General features: G+C 48.2%; 1 protein-coding gene across 1 annotated transcript in view; it reads right to left on the bottom strand.

Moving 5' to 3' along the window:
• The window catches only part of CAMSAP2 (calmodulin regulated spectrin associated protein family member 2), an 84,866-nt gene extending 62,125 nt beyond the window's left edge, over window positions 1-22,741 (bottom strand). Inside the window, 2 exon segments of the mRNA XM_021064501.1 lie at window positions 8,040-8,299; window positions 22,503-22,741. Coding sequence (XP_020920160.1) covers window positions 8,040-8,299; window positions 22,503-22,641 — 399 coding nt within the window. The 5' untranslated portion in view covers window positions 22,642-22,741.

The following is a 22,945-nucleotide window of genomic DNA, read 5'->3' as shown; positions in this document are numbered from 1 at the left end:
TACACCGCTGCTTCGGAAACACCGGGTCCTTAACTTAACCCAGCGTGCAGGGCCAGATGGAACCTGCGACCCAGGGCTCCAGGGACGCCACTGATCCTCTAAACCACAGGAAGAATTCCCAAAGCTGATCTCAAAAAAGCAAGCTGTGATCTGCCAAGTCCCTCAGACTTCACGGGGCGTCATCTCTGTCAGGTGCTAAATGTGGGTAATACTTAATTTCTCATCCCACAAAGCATCAAGCGAGATCAAGGTACCTCAAAGTTGCTCTAAAGTTGTTAAGTGACACAACGAGGTACAGCGTTCCTATTACTTCAGGCGTCAGACAGTCAGTGCGTGACTACGGGATTAGCCTACAGAGTGGGACATCATCTAAAGACAAGTCTTCAAACCTCACTGTCATCATCACTGCTGCACCCATCAATCCTGTAAGGAATTCAATCAGGCGATTTCTCTTTACCCCCGGGTGCCTGGCCCACGAACGGTGGGGCTGCAACAAGCCTGCAGAGACAGTGGGAGCAGGAAAAGACAGCCAACCCCGGTCAACAAAGCCGGGGTGGCTTTATGGACAACCCACGAGGGCGCGTGATCGTAGCCAGCAAATCAAACCAGACTCAGGTACAGAACATGTGTATTTTTCAAACATCCCAACTGTAAGTGCCCTGGGCAAGATGTATTTTTATGACAGTTTATACACAGCAGTTCGGGTCTGTCCACCACCACTCAACGTAATTGCTGCTACCTCGTGCCAACAATGTAAAATGACAGCCCTGTCCTATCATTTGCTGACCAATACGACATTCCTAGTACAGTTGAGCGAGTCACAGATGGTGTACTTCAAAGCATGTCTGTGTTTTATAGTTTTCCAGATTTGAGAGTTTTCCAGACATATGGACGCCGGGCCCGAAACTGTGCTTCAAATCTCCAAATCTAAATCAAGTTGCATAAAATACATCGAAATACGCTTTACCATATAAAAATAACCATCAGTAAAAGCTCACTTAACACTCAAAAAATTGCCTGAAAGGAAGTCTGTCAGCAAAGGTCTTTCAGCTGGACGTGCAGGAAAAACGTGCCTGACAGTCCCAGGGTCCCCAGGAAGAGAGGGACTGAAACCCACAGAGTTATGCCCCATCACAGCCAGTCCCCCCACCAGCACTGCCAGCGAGAGGAAAAGGCAGGCCGGGACATGCCCCTCCGTGACAGGGGAGGTTGCCGTTCCCCGTTTTCAGAACCTACAAGGCAGGTTAAAGCTGAATTATCAGCAGGGGAATTGCCACAGGATTTGAACACAGCTGGGACAGACACTCCAAGAACAGAGCAAGAGGTAGGAACACCTTTCCTCCAACCCAGCAAGCATCTGGAGGTCACACCTCTGCCCAGGTGAGTGCCCGCTGGCAGGTGGTGCCCAGAGCAACAGACCACAGGGGCAGAGCTAAGAGGCCAAACCTCACCTAAGCTGGCGCCAGGCCCGTACACACAGATACTGGCCAGAGCCTCTTCTAGCCAACCAGCTAACCAGCTTACCAGCTAACCAGTGTGTGCTCACCGAGAGGAGTCAGCACTCAAGGTGAGTGCTGCCAGCCACCAGCCCCCAGATAACCCAGTGACATGACTCTCAGGAAAGCCAGCACCCCCCCAGCAAACTGTCAGGTCTTCACTCTGTGCCTTCTAGCCAAGGCGAAGAAATGCCTAAGACACCAAAGGACTATCAAGACTTTGTGTTAACCCTGGGAGCTGGTCATACCTCACCAGTACTGTGTTTTCAAAAAACTGACAAGTGCTGCTCACTCCTACAGGCGGTACCTGTCTTGGCAATGCCCACTCTATAATTGTGGTAGACTGTAACATACGTGACTCCTTTAAAACATTAATTTTTAACAAATCATTAACTACTGACATTCAAATCTAAATTCTAATTTAGATCATTAAAAGATTCAAGAAATAATGCTATCGTTTATCAATAATTATGCTATTTAACAAAAGAAAGAACTGAAAAAATCAGTTTACCTTGCATTTGCAGGCTTTCCCCGATAATATTCTTTTTAAAAAAATTTTTAGCAACCTTGCATTTTACTGTTGGTTTATTTCTGGCCACAGCCACGACATGCAAAAGTTCCTGGGCCAGGGATCGAACCCGTGCCACAGCAGAGACCTGAGCCATGGTACAGACAACACCAGATCCTTCATGGGCTGGGCCACCGGGGAGCTCCTCCCTGGTAATATTCTTAGAGTTACACAGAAACTAGCAGCATGGAATAAACTCTGCCTAAGATGGGAAGGAAAAGCCTAATAAACAAATGGTACTAAGACACAGAATTGCAATTAATAAAATGTCAAAATATCTGAAGCATCTCTGCATCTAAGGCATTTTTCGGAGAACGGAAATGTTCGTTTTTCTAAAGTTACCATAAGTGCTCTCCCTCGATCCCATGAGCTTCAAACGCTGCTGACGCCCAAAGTGCAATCTCCACCCAGACCTCCAGGCCTCAGGCTCTTATGTGCAACCACATCCTCAGTAGCTAGAGGGCGATTCGAACTTAAGGGCCCTGTGCCTGTGCACCCCACCCCAGCCCAGCCCCTGTACCCACTTTCTATCAAACAACCTGAGGGCAGAGGCTAAACTCACTGCTCTACAAAAACGCCCAGGGGGGCTCCGTGTCCCAGGGAAGAACGTCTGAACCGAGGGCGGTCAGGGCCTCCACACGCTTTGGCTACATGGCTCTCACCCTGCCCTCCCTGTCAGTCTTGCTCACCACCAACCTCGTCAAGGCCATTAAGTGCACTGCCTCTTTGGCTCTGGAATGTTCGCTTCCCAGATGTCACATGCTGCTTCCTGCTGGTGTTCAGGCCACAGTTCAAAGGTCAACTCTCTAGACAGGACGTCCCTGAACCTTCCTATGAAAATAGCCTGTGTCTCTCCCTCTCCCTCTTTCTTCTTGATGTATTTTCTCCGGCGCGGCCACTACTCTTTGAAATCATTGCAGCCTGCTTAGCTTTTTACTGCTCGTCTTGCTGCTCTGGGGATGCCAGGCTCGGTAGGTCTCCTCATCACTGCGCCCTGTCACCGGGGCCAGCCGGCAGCATCTCGGAGGTCACATCTCAGGTTACAAGGTGACACACGTGGCCCTAAGATGTCAAGTTCCTGAAAATGTTCCCTCCAGGAAACTCTTGGTAGGAACTCAACCATCCAGACGGGAGGTCTATTTATTCTGTGGTCTCTGCCTGCGATGCTCTCCCCTCCCGCCCAGACTCTGCACATTACCCGCTCCTCTTTCTTCACGGTCCTCACTGCTCTCCAAAGTCATCTCTTTAATCTGCTTACTACTTTGTTTACCACAACCTACAATTTTTGGCTTTAGTAAAACAATAATCGGCTCCTCGGATCCTTGCAAGCGCATCAAAAGGACTTCCTGATACCCACTCCTGGGCATCTATCCAGAGAAAACCATGACTGGAAAAGACACACGTACTCCAATGTTCATTGCTGCACTATACACAACAGCCAAGACATGGAAACAACCTAAGTGCCCATTGACAGACGGGTGGATAAAGATGTGGAACATATATACAATGGAATATTACTCGGCCATTAAAAGGAAAGAAATAACGGCATTTGTAGCAACACGGATGGACCTAGAAATTATGCTCAGTGAAGTTAGTCAGACAGTGAGACACCAACATCATGTGCTATCACTTACACATAGAATCTAAAAAAAAGGACGCAATGAACTTCTTTGCAGAACAGATACTGACTCACAGACTTTGAAAAACTTATGGTTTCCAAAGGAGACAGGTTGGGAGTGGGGAGAAGGGCTGGGAGTTTGGGATGGAAATGCTATAAAACTGGGCTGTGATGACCACTGCACACCTATAAATGTAATAAAAATTCACTGAGTTAAAAAAAAAAAAAGACTTCCTGATATCATAGCTCATTCTTTTTTTTTTGTTTGTTTTTTTTTTAGGACCGCGCCCATGGCATACGGAGGTTCCCAGGCTAGGGGTCGAACTGGAGCTGTAGCTGCCGGCCTACACCACAGCCACAGCAACACCAGATCCAAGTCACATCGGCGACCTACACCACAGCTCACAGCAATGCCTGATCCTTAACCCACTGAGCAAGGCCAGGGATAGAACCCGCAATCCCATGGTTCCTAGTGGAATTCATTTCTGCTGTGCCATGATGGGAACTCCAACACAACTCATTCTAACCCCTTCCAGCCAAGTGACAGTGACGCTTGGAAGGAATCTGTGTATCGCGAACTTTTGCTTTTTCTGTTACAGAAGCTCATTTATCCAGGTGTCTAAACACAGGCAAGCATCCAAATGAAACAGTGTGTAAAGTTTTTTTTTAATAATCATCTATTTTCCTTCTTCAAATCTCATTGCTGACATTAATTAAGAAACAATTTTCTAAACTACCATCATCCACCCAGTTATACAAATGGGTCAGTATCACGGCAGGGCGGGGGGCGGGGGGTCCTGGGGGATCAAGCTGTTTGACACAGACTGGGGTGTGGAGGCTGCCAACCACCGCTGGGACCATTGGCTCAATCTCTGTGTTCCTATTACATTCACACATATATATCTCATTACATATCCCAAGGCCACATGTCACACACGGAGAGAAAAACCATCCACTGAAGCTCAAACACCTACAATGAATATCCAGTTATCTTCTCTTCTCTTAGTAAAAGATGAAAAGTCCTAGTTAGGATACATTTATCTCACCTTCACTAATCAAAAATGACTGCGGGCAGGTCTACAGTGTCAGACCACCTCCAAATATCTCAGCCTTTGCTACTCTGAATATGTTACAGAGATTCGATCCCATCCCTGGCCTCGTCCCACAACTCTGCACCCCCAGTCCTTTCCCCCTCCCACCCCACGTGCCCCCCACCCCGCATCTCCAGGAGCATCTGAAGGGCAGAGACTTCATCACCGGCGCCCAGGCTGGAGTATGCAGTGGGAACTGAGTACGTTAATAAACCGCTTCCCTCCATCTTCTTGGTAAGTAGACAAGTGCAACTCGAACGAAACCCCAGAAACCCTAACAAAACGCCTGTCGATCTTACTCCGTTCCTTTGTACACAGGAAGGCCCGCTTCCACTTACACATACCCTACCGTTCTCAAGAGGTGCTGAGAAGAAAAGAGAAACTTAAGACCTCCGGGCCTCCAACGGTGTGTCTCTTCCACGACACAGACTGACTGTGACCCGGTCTGATGTCACCCTCTCCGGTTTAAACCCGACACCAGGGAGGGCCCCATCACCTCCAGGATGAGGTGACACTCGATGTGACACAGAAGGTCATCTGTGCCCTGTCCCCATCCAACTCTCTGGTCTGGTTTCTTGTGGTCCCCCGACACCTGCCCTGGACTGAAGCCTGGGCTCTCGGGCCCCCTGCACCCCCCGGGCCCTCCCCCGAGCCACCTCACAGCACCCTATGTGCCCACCTGGCAAACAAACGCCTTCAAGGCCTTCACAACTCAGCTGCAAGGAAGGTCCAAGCTGGGTGCCTCTGTGCCCCTAAACCGTATATTAAAGGTTGCTCATTTTTCTCCCACCCCCAGTAGAAAGTGAGCCACTGAAGGACAGAACCTCTTTTGAATCACAGCAGCAAAAGGAGCACATAGCAGAAGCTCTGTAAGTAAACTGAATAAATTACGACATGCCCTGAATGACTTCAATTTTATTATAAATATAAAGGTTTTTGTGAGATCATCTGGTCAAAGAAGCACCACTCATGGATTATTTCTATGAGAAAGTAATCTGGAGTTCTAAATAAATTCTTACAAATAAACACTGACTCGAACATAAGCATGATCGTAAGACGCCAAAACATAATGTGAATCTGTAATCTGTACGTGTTACCCCAAAATACCAAGAGAACCAAATCCGGCACATGATTCCTGAGAAAGAGAAAGACCCAGCACCACCCATGAAGGCAAAGCCCTGCTCGACCACTGTTGGGAGGATTTAAAATAATTTTTCTCAGACAAGCTCTGCTCGCCGCTTTGCAAGGCGTTATTATACAAGGGTGACGAGACAGTCAACTGTCCTCAACGACTACTGTAACGTTACATTTATATAATCCCTTTCCTCTAAAGGGCAATTTCTCATCTTCTTAAATGGGGAAAAGATTTTTTAAGCTGCCACATGGGTAAATGAGAGAGTTCCGGCGATGGGGCTGCCATGGAAACCAGAAGGGGAGCTGCCAACTGGACAGGATGCGGGGAGGGAGGAGGCCGAGGAGAGAGGACAAGGGACAAGGCGCTGGCCCCGGGCTCAGCTTCTCCGTCCCACACCCTCCGAGGCCCCACGGGAACAATGGTAACCGGGGGGTCACTGTGCACATGCTGAAAACCCGAGAAGCCCACGTCCCCAGGAAGACCCGGTCCCAAGCGTGATCCACATGCCCGGCACTGTCCTCCAGGCCAAGGCTGCAGCTGCTTCCAGCACACGACGTCCAGGCAGGAAGAGGGGAGCCTGGGCCCAGGACCAAGACCCCAAATCAGCAGACTTCCCCGGCCGGCGGAGCTGCAGTTCAGGGGCTCAGACTGTGGGACGCAGAGGGAAGCGGAGAGGCCTGAGGCCGCCCTCCCTCTCTGCTGGCTCCGTGACCCGCCTCCTCGACCACCGGACGGGGACGAAGTCACTTCCTCCAGGGGTTGTTGTGCAAATTAAATTACGTGACATGGAGGATGGAAAGTGGAAGCAACCGCCGGGCACGTGGTCAACTACACACGAGGAGTCGTCTGGGAGGTGGGCCCGCGTACGGACAGACAGAAGAAAATCAAGGGTACCCGAGGGTTAGAAAGGTGCAGGCTGTACCCAGGCTGATAACAACACGGCACTTTGCTATATGTTGTTTGCTTAACACAGGCAGAGGGGGAAAAAAAAAAAAAAAAAACCCACAATCAACAACCCACTACCACCAACCCCAGGAAAACAATACGGCAACTTATTTCATGATCCTGGAAGCCACAGAGAAGTTCAAAACCCTTAACCCTTAGCTCTGGCTCATGGCCTCTTCAGCATCCAGTAACCCCGGCCCTGGCTCAGCTTCCCCTCACATGTGAGCCTGCGAGCCGACAGCACCGTAACCTGTGACACACAGCACGCTTCCCCGGTCACATGTGAGCCCAGAAGCCCTCATGCTATGTTTCCCGCCCACTGAAACCCCACCAGTCACTCACCCTACGAGCCTGCCCACCTCCCTGGCAGGTACCAGCACAACCACCTGCCCGCTCCAAGGCCCACGGCTTAAACCCAGACCGACAGCACCTCCTCATGCTGACTGGCTTTGCCCCGTCTGCCTCCTCACTAGATTCTAAGCTCAACATCATCCGAGTGCAGGTGTCAGCGGTCGGGTGATGCACAGACCATAAAACACGGTAAGATCAAGTCACCCTTCCTTACGTACAGGAACACCCTCCTTGAGGGTAAACACATGTTTCCACCATCCTTCTGTGTTTCCAACACAGCTTTGCCGCCTTCTACTGTAACCAAGCATGGGAATGGCCAGCAGCAGGGACGTACAATAACTATACTGCAATTTTTAAAAGATCTTCCTTAACCTGAAAATGAGGGAGTTCCCGACGTGGCTCAGTGAAAAACGAATCTGACTAGCATCCATAAGGACACAGGTTCGATCCCTGGCCTCGCTCAGTGGGTTAAGGATCCAGCGTTGCTGGGAGCTATGGTGTAGACTGCAGATGCGGCTCAGATCCTGTGTTGCTGTGGCTGTGGCGTAGGCCGGCAGCTGTAGCTCCGATTTGACCCCTAGCCCGGGAACCTCCATATGCCTCGGGTGCAGCCCTAAAAAGACAAAAAACAAAAACAAAAACAAAAAAACCCAAAAAACAAAACAAAGCAAAAAAACTCCACAAAAAAACAACTTGAGAATGAAGTTTATAAGATATTTTTAAAATTCTAGGCAGAGCTGACAATCCAATCGCAAAGCCGTTTTCCCTGTTTTTCAACACAATCCCCGCTCAACCGTACACACTGCGAGGTCCTCCTGGGCGCATGAAGACTCACCATCTGGATGGGTTTCTTGTGGAGATCACGTTCCGTCACCAGCTTCTCCTGGTCGGTGACATAGAGGCCTTTCTGCGCCAAGGCCTGGATCACAGCGTCGTGGCCCAGGAGGGGCTTGGCCGCGTCGCTCTTGAGAATAAGACTCCCGGCGCGGCAGTACAGCTCGGCCGACAGAAGCAAGTTAACCACGGGAGGCTTGATGTGCTCCTGGTCATACTGGTCAGTGTAAAATGGTTCTCCAAGGTCCTCGGGCACGTTTTCTACAAAGATCAAGGGGAAAAACAATCCTTACAAGATTGTTGTAAAAGAAACACAATCAATTTACTGTTATGTCACAGAAGTTAATATTCCTTCTAGAAATAACCATAACCCTTTAGCTGAAGACTTATTGGACCTGGGCAGATAATCTGGAAGGAGAAAAGGAGAGAAATTTCCTTTACAGAAAGAAGGTACTGTTCCGAGTATACTCTGAAAAGCACCCACCAAGCCATCACAGACATGCGTTAGCGGAGGCTGGGGACTCTGGGGCAAGGACCCCCAGGCACACTCAAATGAGCAACAAGATTCCCAAACACCAGTGCCGGTGGATCCCTCACATTCAAGCAGTCAACCAGGAAAGGCAGTGTAACAGCGACTTCAGGGACTGCTGGCCTTGACACCTGAGAACAGAAATCACCTGCCCAAAGCTGTGCCCCGGTGGCCAAAGAGAAACTGCTCACCTCGTCTGGGCCTCTGCCACCAAGCCTTTGGCTTCTCCCTCTGAGCTCAGCCTGAAGCCACCGAGAGTGGGCAGGGAAGAACCACTCCTCAAAGCCCCTCAGAGCACCACTCCTCCGTGCCACCTTCCCACCGGCCACTGCCCATCCTTCCCCGCAAAGGAATGGATCCCGGGCACCCCACTGATCCATTCCAGGGAGACGGACAGGGCAGCTGCCCGGCGGGACCAGTTTCCGAGTCTCTCTTCGCTGCATTTCCAGTGAAGAAGGCCAGGAGCCAGGCTCCTGCCCTGAGTGTGAAGGCGGCAAGGCTACTGACAAAGGGGACAGACACAGCACCTGTCACTACAGGCCCCTCTTCTCCTCTTTCCCACCCCGCATCTCTTCCGAGTTCCCCCACGCCCTCCCTGGGCTCTGGGCTTTTCATCTACACCAGCCAAGGACCAGCCCCGTCTCCCGGAAGGAGAGGCAGGCACCCGAGCAAGAAGCTAACAGGGAGCTGCAGTCACAGAACCCGACACCAGCCAGGCCCCTGCCTTTCTGGAGACGGAGGGCTCCAGGCCAGCCACCTGCTGTCACTGGTTTGAGGAGCCTCCTGAACAGGCAGCTTTTTTTTTTTCCCCCGGTCTTTTTGTCTTTTAGGGTTGTACCCATGGCATATAGAGGTGCCCAGGCTAGGGGTCCAATCAGAACCACAGCCACTGGCCTACACCACAGCAACGCCGGATCCGAGCCATGTCTGCAACCTACACCACAGCTCACAGTAACACTGGGTCCTTAACCCACTGAGCGAGGCCAGGGATGGAACCCGCATCCTCATGGATGCTAGTCGGGTTTACTAACCACTGAGCCATGATGGGAACTCCTGAACAGGCAGCTTTAATATAAGCTCAGTGATGCCAGAGTACTAACCAAAGTCGGCATTTCGAAAATGTATTCACAGTACTGACATATCATGCTCCTTAGTGGTTTTACCTTCAAGTTTTCTAAAAGTCCCATCATTTAGGGAAACATTTTCATCAAACCGCAGTATCATAATGAGCGTGTGTTCACTGCACATACCAGTGTGGTCCCTGTGGATTCCAAGGAATTCGAAAGAAGCCCTCCACTCGGGGAGCCAATAATCTACAAAAAGACTGGACAGACCGGTCAAGTTCATCACTTCATAACTGGGGACCACAGCACGCGGTACATGATCACAGACTGAATGAAAACCAGCAAGCGCTTCACGTTCAGAGGAGGAGGCGTCTCGGTGGGCAGACATGACTGCCCCTTAAAGACATGGGGCAGGAAGAGCAGGCAGGATTTGTGGCATCAGAGAAGAAGCGGATTTCCTAGCAGAACAGGGGCAGAGAGAAGACTGGACACCGTGGTGGGGAAGGGGCTCCTGGAGGAGCGCGGGCAGAGGCAGAGCCGGCCTGGAGGCTGCACTCAGGCCCAGGAGCACCGGCTCCCCAGCGAGAAGCCTCTGCACAGTCACGGCTATGTCACTGTACACAGCTCCCTGGAGAAGAGCTACCGAGGAAGGAGGAAAGTGACGCAGTAAGAATGACGTTTGAGGACACTAAACTGGAATTCCACACTGATGTGCTAAAAATCAGAGACAGAGGACAGTAGAGATGTGGAGTGAGGGGGCCGGTGGTCAGCAGTGAGGAGAAGCCAAGAGGAAGTGGAGGGCAAGGGAGACGCTGAAGCCCAAGCCCGGGACCCAGGGAAAAGGCAAGTCAGGGTCAAGGGGGCAGCGAGAGATGACAGCCAAGGTCACCAGCAAGTGGTGTGTCATTAGTGGAAAAGGGGAATCCGAGCGAGCACCAGCTCCAAAAGCAGGATCACAAACAGTTTTAGTCATGTTGAGTCGGAAACAACAGCACAAACACCCAAGTTGAAAATCCACAAGGCAGCTGGGGTACAGACCTCTGGAAAGAGGTCAGGAGCAGGTGCACCAAGCTGGGGTTTGGGAGACGTCTGCACATATCACCCTCGTGTCATAAGCGAAAGCCCGCTCCTGCCTCCACAGCTGCACTAACCAGCAGCGAACCAGCCTCAAACCTGAGCACCACCACAGCGAGAGCCGCCCCACCCCTGCCCCGAAAATCCCAGAACACGAGGCTGGAGCTCATTTACGTCCCAGGATAAGAGGAACCAAAAAGAGGTGTCAGTGGATCAAATTTAGAAGGGAAATTATTTGACTGTAAGGTAACTATTGTTAATTACATAAAGAAAGATTTTTCCTGTAACAATAAAAAAACGACTCATGTGGCTGACTTGGTACCTAAACCTTAGCCGTTCGGAGAAGGGTGACTGCTCCTTATCAGGATTACCGTTTTCTCCAGCATCCACTTACAGTGACGGAGTGCTTTTACATCCATCCTCACACGTGGTCTTTAAAACAACGCGGTGCAACTGTCAAACCAGGCAACGTACGGGTAAATATTAGGACCGTATGATACTTAAAAGCTCCTTTGCGTGCAGGTACTGTCTAAACATGCATTCTGTCATTCACTACTAACAGCTCTCTTGCTCCTATTTCACAGATAAGAAACTCCAGAAAAGTTACCTTGCCCAAGGCCACAGAGCTGATAAATGCAGTCTTAGCTCTAAATCATCTGGCTAACCGGATGCCAAAATAACAATGGTTTACTCTGACATCAACCGTACAAATGTTTTCCTAGGTCGGTCTCCCCAAGCAATAGAAATAAAAACAAAAAGAAACCAATGGGACCTAATCAAACTTAAAAGCTTTTGCACAGCAAAGGAAACCATCAAAACAAAAAGACAACCTACAGAAGGGGAGAAAACAGGTTCAAACAATGCAACTGACAAGGGCTTAACCTCCAAAATATACAAACAACTCATACAACGCAACAGCAAAAAACCCTCAACAACCCAATTGACAAAACCGGCAGAAGATCTAAACAGACATTTCTCCAAAGACGACATATGGAGGGACAACAGGCACATGAAAAATTGCCCAACATCATTAATTATCAGAGAAATGCAAATCAAAACTACACTGAGGTACCACCTCGAACTGGTCAGAATGACCATTATCAGTACGTCTACAAATAACAAATGCTGGAGAGGGTGTGGAGAAAAGGGAACTCTCCCGCACTGTTGGTGGGAATGTAAATTGGTACAACCGCTATGGAAAACAGTATGGAGGCACCTCAGAAAACTAAAAAGAGAACTATCATATGATCCAGCAATCCCACTCGTGGGCATATATATGGACACAACTTTCACCCCTATGTTCACTGCAGCACTGTTCACAATAGCCCCAGACATGGAAACAACCCACATGTCCAGGGACAGATGAATGGATTAAGAAGATGTGATATATACACATAATGGAATACTACTTAGCCATAAAAAAGAACAAAATAGTGCCATGTGCAGCAACATGGATGGAACCAGAGTCTCTCATACTAAGTGAAGTTAAGTCAGAAAGACAAATGCCATATGACATCACTTATAGGTAGAATCTAATATATGGCACAAACGAACCTATCTACAGAAAAGAAAGAAACTCATGGACTTGGAGAACAGACCTGTAGCCCTTGGGGTGAGGGGGGAGGGAGTGGGATGGACTGGGAGTTTGGGGTTAGTAGATGCAAACTATTGCATTTGGACTGGATGAGCAATGAGATCCTGCTGTACAGCACAGGCAACTGTATCTAGTCACTTGGGATGGAGCATGATGGAGGATAATGTGAGAAAAAAAGAATATATATAAATGTATAACTGGGTCACTTTGCTCTACAGGAGAAATCGACAGAACACTGTAAATCAATTATAATAAAAATTTTTTAAAAAAACAATGGTTTAAATAATTAACAATGATTTGCCAACATCACGAAGCTGGAAGGTGGAAGACATAGCTTAGGGGCTATTTTCATTTTATTACAATGTATCCAGAAATCTAAGTTAGGAAAGCATAAGTTTTAAAAAAGATCCTAAAAGCAAGGAAGAGGGAAGGGATCCATAGCAAGCCGAAGAATGTTTCCAGAATATGACAAAAACAGATTATTCCACCCCAAAAGAATGTAAAACTGCATATTGAGTATTATAAAATAGGTCACTTTTAAAAACAAGTCTTCAAGAACCAAGTATGTTTTAGACTCTGAAAATGTCTATCATTTTGCCAATAGTACAAGACTACCATTAAAAAAAAAAAAACACCTTGGAGTTGTATCATATTTTAAAACAAAACAAAACAAAAAACCTGAAACAGCATTATCAGAAAATAAACAGGCAAAATCAAAATGAGACATTTCACCCTTCCCTATACCTCCAGAGTACAAGGAGGCAAAAAATTAATCGCTCAGGAAAGGGCAGGTGAAAACACCACTCCCAGAAGTGCAGAGGATAACAGACAAGTTTTTCTTGTGCACCAGGACTTGAGCAAGAACCTACCTTCCCGCTGTTACTATAAATCCCGAACCCAGCCAGCTCAGCTCTGCAAGGAACCATCGCCTGAAATGCTTGGGCTCAGGCAGAGGGAGGCAGCTGTCTATAAAGCTAGGTGAGCTACCAGCTGCATCTATACACCAGCAATTACCCAGACGTCTTTAAAATAGGGAGTAGTTGGGAGGCAGGAGCAGAACGCATTTTGGAAACACCAGGTGACAAGTCCCTTTAAGCAAATGCACAACGCTGGACTCGATCCTGGAACAGGGCAAAAGTAGCAGTAGTGGACATTAGGACAACAGTAAATGTGAAAACAAGACACACATTAGATGACAGTATCATATCAAAGTTAAATTTCTTAATCTTTATAATTTTATTGAGATTATCTGAGATGTACTGTTCAACTCAGGAGACAGTCTGAAGTGTTTAGAGGTAGAGGATACAATGTCTCTAATTCATTCTCAAACAGTTCAGGAAATATTTTACTTATATCCACCTGGGGTGTGCTGGTGGAGGAAGAAGGGAAAGGGAGAGAATGATAATAAAACACGTGGCTGAAACGTTAACAAGCGGTAACTCTGGGTAAAGGGTACTCTGGGTTCCTCGTCCTAATCTTATACATTTCAAATTGTGCTGAAAAAGTCATGAAACCTCCAAACACCCCAAATCAACCTTTTCCCCCATGCATGATCATTTCCCAGTGTTCCCTGCATCAAAGGAGGGCAGCACCACTGAGGGCGCAAGCCAGGAACCTGGGAGTCACCATGAACGCCTGCCTGTCCTTGAACCCCAGGCCAAATCCATCACCAAGTCCAGTACAAATCCCTGCCTCTGTACAACTTCCACCCACACCTGCCTGGTCCAGGCTCCAGGCACTTTTCAACCTGAGCTGCCGTCTGAGCTGCTGCCTTCGCATGCTCACTCTGGTCCCCATCCCAAACCTTCCCTACTGCAGCCAGAAGCTGCTCATTTCCCATCAGCAAACCTGACAAGTCACACACCACCCCGAACCTCCCTACTTCTTTAAGGACTCAGAGCCTTCCCCTGACCTTCTTCAAGAAAGACAGGATCCTGTCCCTGCCCACGGTCCCTGCCGGCCCACTCAGCCCCTGCGCCCACACTCCCTTCCCCCGCAGAGCCTTCACTCCTTCCGTCCACCACTGCTCAAACTCTCTCTCTCCCCTCTTCTCTACACCCTGCCAGATGCTCCAGAGCCAGTGATCCGTCCAGTGTGGCCCAACTTCCCCCAATAAAGGGAAAGAACACAGCACTTATCCTGCCTTTCCTGTACCAGAAAATGTACTTTTACTTTCAAGGCTACTCAATTCTACTACAAAAGACGCCTAAGTTTGTAAAACATATGTGGAACCTTTTACGATATTACAGAAAAGGACTAGTAACCAAGGTTAGAGAACTCAAAGCATGTACCAAATAAAGGTCAGCGGTTAGCAGCATGCGTTATGTTAAAGCCAGAAAGGGATGGAAAAACCAAACGATACCCAATGTTCGTGAGGTTCCAAGGTGCTGACTCTTCATGATATGCAAGATACTCAAGGCAGTAAATATTCATGATATACTATAGATGCATGAGACTCATCAAACAACAGGCAATGAACACAACATACACACCAACATTTAATGTTCATGAATGCTTAACTGGGCCACAACCGGTGACACACACTCTGGCTTACGCGTCTTCTGCCCAAGGAACCCAAAACCTATGGCTGTTTTTCAGGCTCCCTGGCAAGCCACAGCTGTGGCAGGCACACCTGTCCCCCATGTCTCTGATGGAGCAAGGGTGCACCTCGTGTTGCTCTGGACTCCTTGTTCAGACCTCAGCTCCGGGTCTTGGGCCCACAGCATCTGTGGGCAAGGCTAGTGCCGCAGAAAGAGGTGGACAAAGCGAGCTGATGCCAGGGGCTGGTCGGGAGAGAGGCCGCACCTCTCTCCGCATGTACACCCTGCCCTGTGCCTCCCCCTCGCTTCCACTGCCAACTGATGGCACAAGCCACGTGCCCTAAGCATTCTCGTTTGGTCTGTGAGCCTCTTTGTGAGACTGGTCCAGGCGCCAGCAAGGGCTCCCATCACGCCACCCCCAGGCTTGCGCCACCCCTTCCCCAGGATGCTTCCAGTCAATCCTCTGCAGATGGCCAACTGGGCTTTGTGTGACAAGTGAGGATGTCCTACCACCATCTCGCTCTGGTCAGGTTCTGCCTCCACTTCCCCTCAGCAGCTGGAGGAATCCCAGGTCCTCAGCTGTGCCCCCCCAACCCCCATCTCAGGCCCCCTCCCCTCTCCCCTCCCCTCCTGCAGGGTGCCTGGCACTGCTGTCTTTATTTCAAGCATCACCACACCTGAGCTGCGTGCGCGCGCACACGCGCGCACACACACACACACACACACACACGCCATCTCAGGTGTTCCTCCCCCGTCAGCACTGCTCTCTCCCACCCCTTCTTTCTCTCACACACAGCCTGGCCCCCTTCGCACTGTTCTGTTCCTCAGTTAAAAAAAAAAAAAACCAATCTTAACACTCCCCACAATATCATCTTTCCTGCACTGTGTCAAAATCTGTTACAACACAAAATTCTACAAAATGCAAACATTAGAGAAAAATTCACAGGTCAGCAACCTCGTTATTTGAATGTCATTAAAAAATGGAGAGAGGGGAGAGAATGGAAAACAAGAAGACGGTTAAAAAAAAAAAATCTTGAAATTAGCAATAAAATGCCAGCAAGGGGCGGGAGGGGGGGGAATGAAACCATCTACTTCGAAACTTTCCTTTGTTGAGGACCAATGTCTCTTAAAATATTTCAAACATTTCAAATGATTTTTATTCCAAGAGCCGACAGTACTTAAAATTCGACTGAATTCCCATTTTAGAGACAGAAAATGGTTCACAGGAGAGGGCTGGGAGTGGGGAAACGTGGCAGCTTCCAAATAGCTTTTCAGGATCACACGCACACACATTCCCGGGAACCAGCACGTGTGAACTACGGAGTGGGGAGATATCAGTGAGCTGACATCCCACTGCCTGACTGCAAAAAAAATCCTTTCCGGGTGCTTCACAGACCCCTCTGGACCTGATGCTCAGCGCAACCACGCGGGCCGAGGAGGGCGTTGGCTGGAGGGGATCCCAGCCTTGGTTTTACTTTTCCCAACTCATAGTGAAAAAGCATTCTTCATAAAAAGAATTCTTTGACATTATTACAGAAAGACACCCCCATTCCACAATGGAAGACCGCAGAGTCAAAGGGAGTCTCCGTGTGCGATGGAGCCAGTCATGTCTTTCTTCTCAACAACGCCAAGCAAATGCTTATCATGACGATTCAGCAGTGGGAGGAGGACTGAGAAATAACGTATCAAATCTTCAAAACTGTGCTTAACAAAAAGTACTGCTCAATACATTGTAGTCATTCTTTTTAATCCAATAGGCTCAGGATAATTTATTTATCTGCTAAATAATTGGTATTTATTTGATAAATACCAATTTATTTAATTTAATAAAATTATAATAAAATAATAAAACTCCTTAAGCTCACCCTTCAAACAATCCTGACTCACCTCTCAAGCTGGACCCCCGCTACTTCACTCATAAAGCTCCTCCACCTAGCTGCTCCGACCGACCGACCAACCGTCCCCCTAACACCACCTGGGTTCCCACGCCCTGCACTCAAACCACGTGCTCCACCTGCCACACCCACGTGCCACTGGACCCACCCCTCCGGGCCCCTCTGACCTCCACCTCCAACTTTCAGGTCTTCCTCCAAAGACCACCAAGGCTACGAGCACCCCCCGCCCCACGTCTTCTGTCCAGTTGCAATGCTTTTTTTTTTTTTTTTTTTTTTTTTTTTTTTTTTTGCACCTGCAGCATATGGAGGTTCCCAGGCTAGGGTTCAAATCAGAGCTACAGCTGCAGGCCTACACCACAGCCACAGCCACAGCAGATCTGAGCTGCATCTGCCACCTACACTACAGCTCACGGCAACGCCGGATCCTTAACCCACTAAGCGAGGCCAGGGATGGAACCTGCGTCCTCATGGATACTAGTCGGGTTCGTTTCTGCTGAGCTACGACGGGAACTCCACTTCTCATTTTCTGAACCCTTCTCTAGTTAACATTCATCACAGCCCACCTACTAGAGCACAACTCTTAGGAGGAAGGCGTCCTTTAAATACCTGCAGCATCTGACACTGTCAACAAGACCAGCCCCCTTGAAACCTTCTCCTTCCAAGGCCTCGAGATTTCACTAACCCAGATTCCCGTCTCACATTTTTTTCTCTCCCTCTTATGACCTCATCTATTTCCAATTTCAATGACACTTTATACTGAGAAGATTCCCAAACTGCTACTCTGCAGCCTCGACTGCTCAGTCATACTCCACATGACATTTACAGCCAGCGACTCGACTGGAGTTCTCAGATAAGGTATCTGGCCAACACATCAAGGTCAAGGTTGCCAGGTGACTTCCCACTCCAGCTCGCTGCGGCCTCTGTCTCTGCCAACCGCATCTCGGCTCAGCCTCCCAGCCACCAAACCCCACACGCTCAGGTACACGTCCTTCTCCTTAGAACCTCAGGTGACCTCATCCTCTTACATATTTCAACGACTCGGCAGGCACCCACATTTGGTCATTTAGAAACATCAGGGGTTCTATCTCTGCAATGGTTTTTCTGTCCATGTGCCTTCTCGTCATCCGGGAGAGTGCTGAAGAGCGAAGCCTGAAATCAGATGTGGAACACACCTCCGGAAGTTGGGGGGCTATGGATGAGCTCCCAAACCTCTGGGCCTCACTGTCCTCAGCAGTAACACTGGAGCGACAAACAGGGTCCAGCTTTTCAGGCCGTCGTGAGGATGAAAACGAGATGCTACGTGGAAAGCGACTGACACACAGCAAGCAGTCCATACACCCGAGCTTTTCCAGGCTCCCCCAAGCTCTCTCCAGCCCCTGTCCGGCTTCCTGCAGGAACTTCGCAGCCGGCCTCTCTGCTTCAGTCTCTTGACCACAGTGCTGTCCACGGACGTCACAACCTTTGGATGCGCGTGAGAGGCAGGTCTTAAGCAGGATGTGGACAACAAAGTGTGTTGGGATAAGGAAAAATTTACAACAGATTTTTTAATCAAAAAAAAAAAAAGGAAAGAAAACAAAAAAAAAATTTACAGAAAGATGTGCCAGGATATACAAAATGATGCAATAAGGTGTTATTTCTAACAGCAAATGATTTCGTAGTTTCAACCTACATGGTACAAAAGGGAGGATGACAGCTGGTAAAGCTGAAACGACAAAGTGACACTAGGAAGTGGGCCTTCTTGAGTTCCATGTTAAGAACTCCACATGCTAGATTTTAATAAGAAGAATGATGTCGTAAAAAAAGTTTTGCGCCCTCCTTTTCCCCCCAAGCAGTTAAAGCAAATCAGCAACATCACCACGTACACGGCTTGGACTGTCCAAACAGGAGAGACGGCACAGTGTAACTGCTCCCTCTTCTGCAATCTACTTAATGTAATGAGAGTATCTTATCTGTTTATTGATTAAAATTCACCTAAGCAAATTTATTCTTTATCTGATCAAAACTGTATCTTCATCCTGGGACGAAATAAAAGGTTTGTGCCATTTGGAATACCACTATGGAAAAGAGTACGGAGGTTCCTCAGAAAATTAAATATAGAACTGCCATAGAAGCCAGCAATCCCACTCTTGGGCATATATCCGGACAAAACATTCACTGGAAAAGACACATGCACCCCTATGTTCGCTACAGCACTATTCACAATAGCCAAGACATGGAAACATCCCAAATGTCCATCGACAGATGAATGGATTGAGAAGATGTGGAACACAGACACAATGGAATACTGCTCAGCCATAAAAAAGAACAAAATAATGCCATGTGCAGCAACATGGATGGAACTAGAGACTCTCATACTGAGTGAAGTAAATTAGAAAGAGAAAGACAAATACCATATGACTTCACTTATATCTGGAATCTAATATATGGCAGAAATGAACGTTTCCACAGAAAAGAAACTCATGGACCTGGAGAGCAGACGCGTAGTTGCCAAGGGGGAGGGGGAGGGAGTGGGATAGACTGGGAGTCTGGGGTTAATAAATGCAAACTATTGCCTTTGGAATGGATAAGCAATGAGATCCTGCTGTGTAGCACTGGGAACTATATCTAGTCACTTGTAATGATGGAGGATAATGATGGACGATAATGTGAAAAAAAAGAATATATATTTATGTACAACCGAGCCACTTTGCTGTACAGTAGATATTGACAGAACACTGTATATCATCTATAATAGAAAAATAAAAGTCATAAAAAAATAAGAGCTTGTCAACAAATGTTTAAAAAAAAAAAACTTTTAGTGTAAAGCATGCGATTCCAAGCTCTGACACAAGACTTCAAATTAAGTAAATACTCCGTCTGCTTTCTAGGATAACAATGGCAGTGCTTTATTTATTTTGTACAGTTCAGGAAGATCATTCTATGCCCACAATTGATTTCTAGCTATCATTTTAAATGAACTTTCCAACATATGGTTCCAAAACTGGCTTCTTCTTAATATGTTAACATTTAGAAAGTTTGTCACAAAAAAGACTACATTGGTGCCTGAAAACGCTGTAGGTCATCATTAAAGAAGTGATTTTAGGAAGTCCTAACTTAAGTTTGTTCTAAATGATCAAGTGATTCCCACTAGGCAACACCTCTGAGATATGCTGTCTACTCACATCTGCCATAGAACCGTGTCTGTAGCAAAGGGAAAAAAAAATCTACATCAAGAGAAATGAAACCCCACTTTTTTCCTGCTCACGCCATACAAATGTGTATTTTTTCAAAGTTTCAGACTGTTGATGAAGAAATAAACAAATGTACAAACATAACATTCTGAATATCATATTATTTCTTATTACTAAGTCCCTTTCTTAAGGTCGTCTGAGCTTGTTTTTCATTCCATTTTGAATGACATCTATGCATTCCAACTGCTGCCAAGGCAAGTGTATCGAGGTACCAATGAGGTTCATCCAAACCATCTGAGACTAAGACCTGCCTCTTCTTTAAACAGCGGTAAATAAATAAGCCTGTTCACAGGTACCTCGTGCACATTCCTCACATGTGCAGATAAACGGATGATTCTGCAGGCTGGTGTAAGGAGTGGACCTCAGAGGCAGAGTGACCTGCGCTGGCCTGTAGGCTCCACCACTGGCCAGATGTTTAATCTTGAGCTAACTCATCAGCACAAGCTCTCTCATCTGTAGAACAAGAGCACCGCCTTGCCCAAGGGCTGCTGTAGGGACATGTCTCAAGCATGGGGCACACAAGCGGCGGGCCCTGCCTCCACCAACGCCAGACCCTCTGGAGTCAGGCGATCAAAGCTCACATCTGCCCTGGCTAAAAATGCAGCTTTCTGCACCAGGGTGCTCGCTTAAGTGGGGACCCCACTGCCTGCACCATGGAGCTGGGCGAAGCCCAAATGCACCCCATGATGCAAAGCCCCAAGCACGGCGCTGGCCCACAGCACATTCCACTGATAACGCTGCTCTCTTCACGCCTCTTTTTCTCCAAGTGTGTTCAATGCGTGTTCGTCCAGGGTCCAGAGCCCAGTAAGCTTGCCTGGCACGTCCCCACAGAGCTGGCCATGTTCTGCTTAGCACCCTTTGGGAATCTAGGCCAACGCTGTGCCATGTGTACTGTAAGCTTCCTCAGTTTCAGAAAGAAAAATTATTTCTGCGATTCCCTCTGCCCTTCCATTTTGTACACAGAGCTTTTCCACAGAGATCATGTTCCATCTTTTCTACATCCTTACCTAGCTTCCACTGCTCCTCTAAATGGATATTAGCTTTAGCATGATGCTTAAGCTGAGACTAAAATCTATTATTTTCACTGCTGTGATCAGGGGTGCCAGGAAACAAAAACACACACTAACACTTGGTGTGTGCTCCCATGTGTTACTGTGCATATGTATTTCCGAAGAAATCTTTAAAATCTAAATTATTTTAAAATAAATGGTTTGGCTATATTTACTCCTGATGACAGTTTTAAAACCTTGAACATCTTTCTACTTCAATATCACAGCATGAGAATTCAAATAAGACAAAAGCTGCCAAAAACATAAAATCAAGGCAACATGAAGTTTCCCTCAAAACTAATTCAAACAATTTTCTAAACACTGAGATTCATTTGGTGGGTAACTAAACATGCAGTCCTGATAATGTCCTCAGCTGTATATGCTGAAACAGTAAGAACGAATGAAACCATTTACCCACATATTTCTTGGTCCTAAAATTGGACGTCCTCTCCCCACTGCCAAAAACTGTATTTAACATCTGGAGAAAAGTCTGTAAATACTAAATGCCAATAAATATTTTACATATCCAAATGGTATTAAGCAGGGCATAGAAATCTTACAAAATGACTCAAAGTCATCCGATGAAATTACCTTCCGGGAGCATCTCCAAATGAAAAGCTAATTTTCTCCAGCTTCCACAACATGGGCTCCTAAAGCAACAGCTAAGGAATTACAACAGGAGGCCCTTTTCCTGTTATTCTGCAAAGACTGGGTAATGGAGGGAGTGTTTTTTGATGGCTGCTGCACTATACAATTTGTGTCAACAGTATGTGCCCTCAAAAAAACTCTTTCATTAAAAAGAAAAATCCCACAAGAGGGAGTTTTTGTTTCTCTTAATTTATGAAGCCAAAAATGTTTGGAAAAAGGAACATGCCTGATAACACGGAAAGAAAAGAGCAGCCGACAACAGACAGCCCGCAAGCCAAACATTGGTTTTAAATGACCCCTTTAATAGAGCCTGAAAGGGACGAGAGGACACAGGCTTACAGAAAGACAACAAAAATTAATGCTGCCCTTCCACAGAGGCCACCTCACAGTCACGGAGCCTGAATCGCAGCCATGGTTACAAATGTCAAAATCAATGTGGAGCTGGGTGCCATCCACCTTCTTCCAGTAATAACGAAACCAACTCAGATTTCTCGGTGGTGTAATGTTATGACTGGGGGGGAAATGAATGCAGCACAATGGGGAAAAATACCACAAATGAAAACCACCCGATGTAAAAACATGGCAAAATCTCGCTCACCGGGAAGAAAAAAACAAACCACCCACTTTTGCTAACCAATAAAAGGAATCCGGCCATATCCCACCTGCCCAAACCGAGGGATCTCGGGTTAAGACCAAACGTGCTTTATTCCCTTCGTTTTTACTCCTTCCAGTGTCCCACTGCGTCCCTGAGCCTGTGCGAGGACACGCGTGGAGGGGACCTGGGGACCGGAGACAAAACCGGGATGCGCGCATCCTGCGGGGGAGGGAGAGGACCACGTACCTGTCCCGAAGGCCTTGGCCACCAGCCAGGCCAAATTGCAGGCGATTTTGGCCCTGGAGAAGTCATAGTGGTCGAAGGGCTTGATGGCCGGAACAATGAACGTCCTCCTCGCGTCCCTGGGGTCTGCAGCATCCCCCATCTTCCACGCGCTTGGGGCACCGGCCCGCCCTTCACATGGTGCGCCGGCCGCGGGGTGGCGGCCGGGGAGGGGCGCGCGGCCGGCCGCGGGCGGGGTCGGGGTCCGGATCCAGGCCGCTTGGCCCGGAAGGTGGCGGCGCCGCGTCCCGGCCGCCCCGCGAGCCTCCCGCGAGCGCGCGTGCCAGCGGCGCCTCCCCTTTGTCTCCGCGCGGCGGGCCCGGCGCGGCGGGGGCGTCCTCAGCGGTCACGTCGCGGGGGCCGTCCCGCCATCGCGCCGCCTCCCGCCGCCCCCGCTCCCGGCCCTG

The sequence above is a fragment of the Sus scrofa genome, chromosome 10, assembly GCF_000003025.6.
Source record: "Sus scrofa isolate TJ Tabasco breed Duroc chromosome 10, Sscrofa11.1, whole genome shotgun sequence".
In the NCBI taxonomy this organism is placed as follows: domain Eukaryota; kingdom Metazoa; phylum Chordata; class Mammalia; order Artiodactyla; family Suidae; genus Sus; species Sus scrofa.
This window is presented reverse-complemented; position numbering and strand designations above follow the sequence as displayed.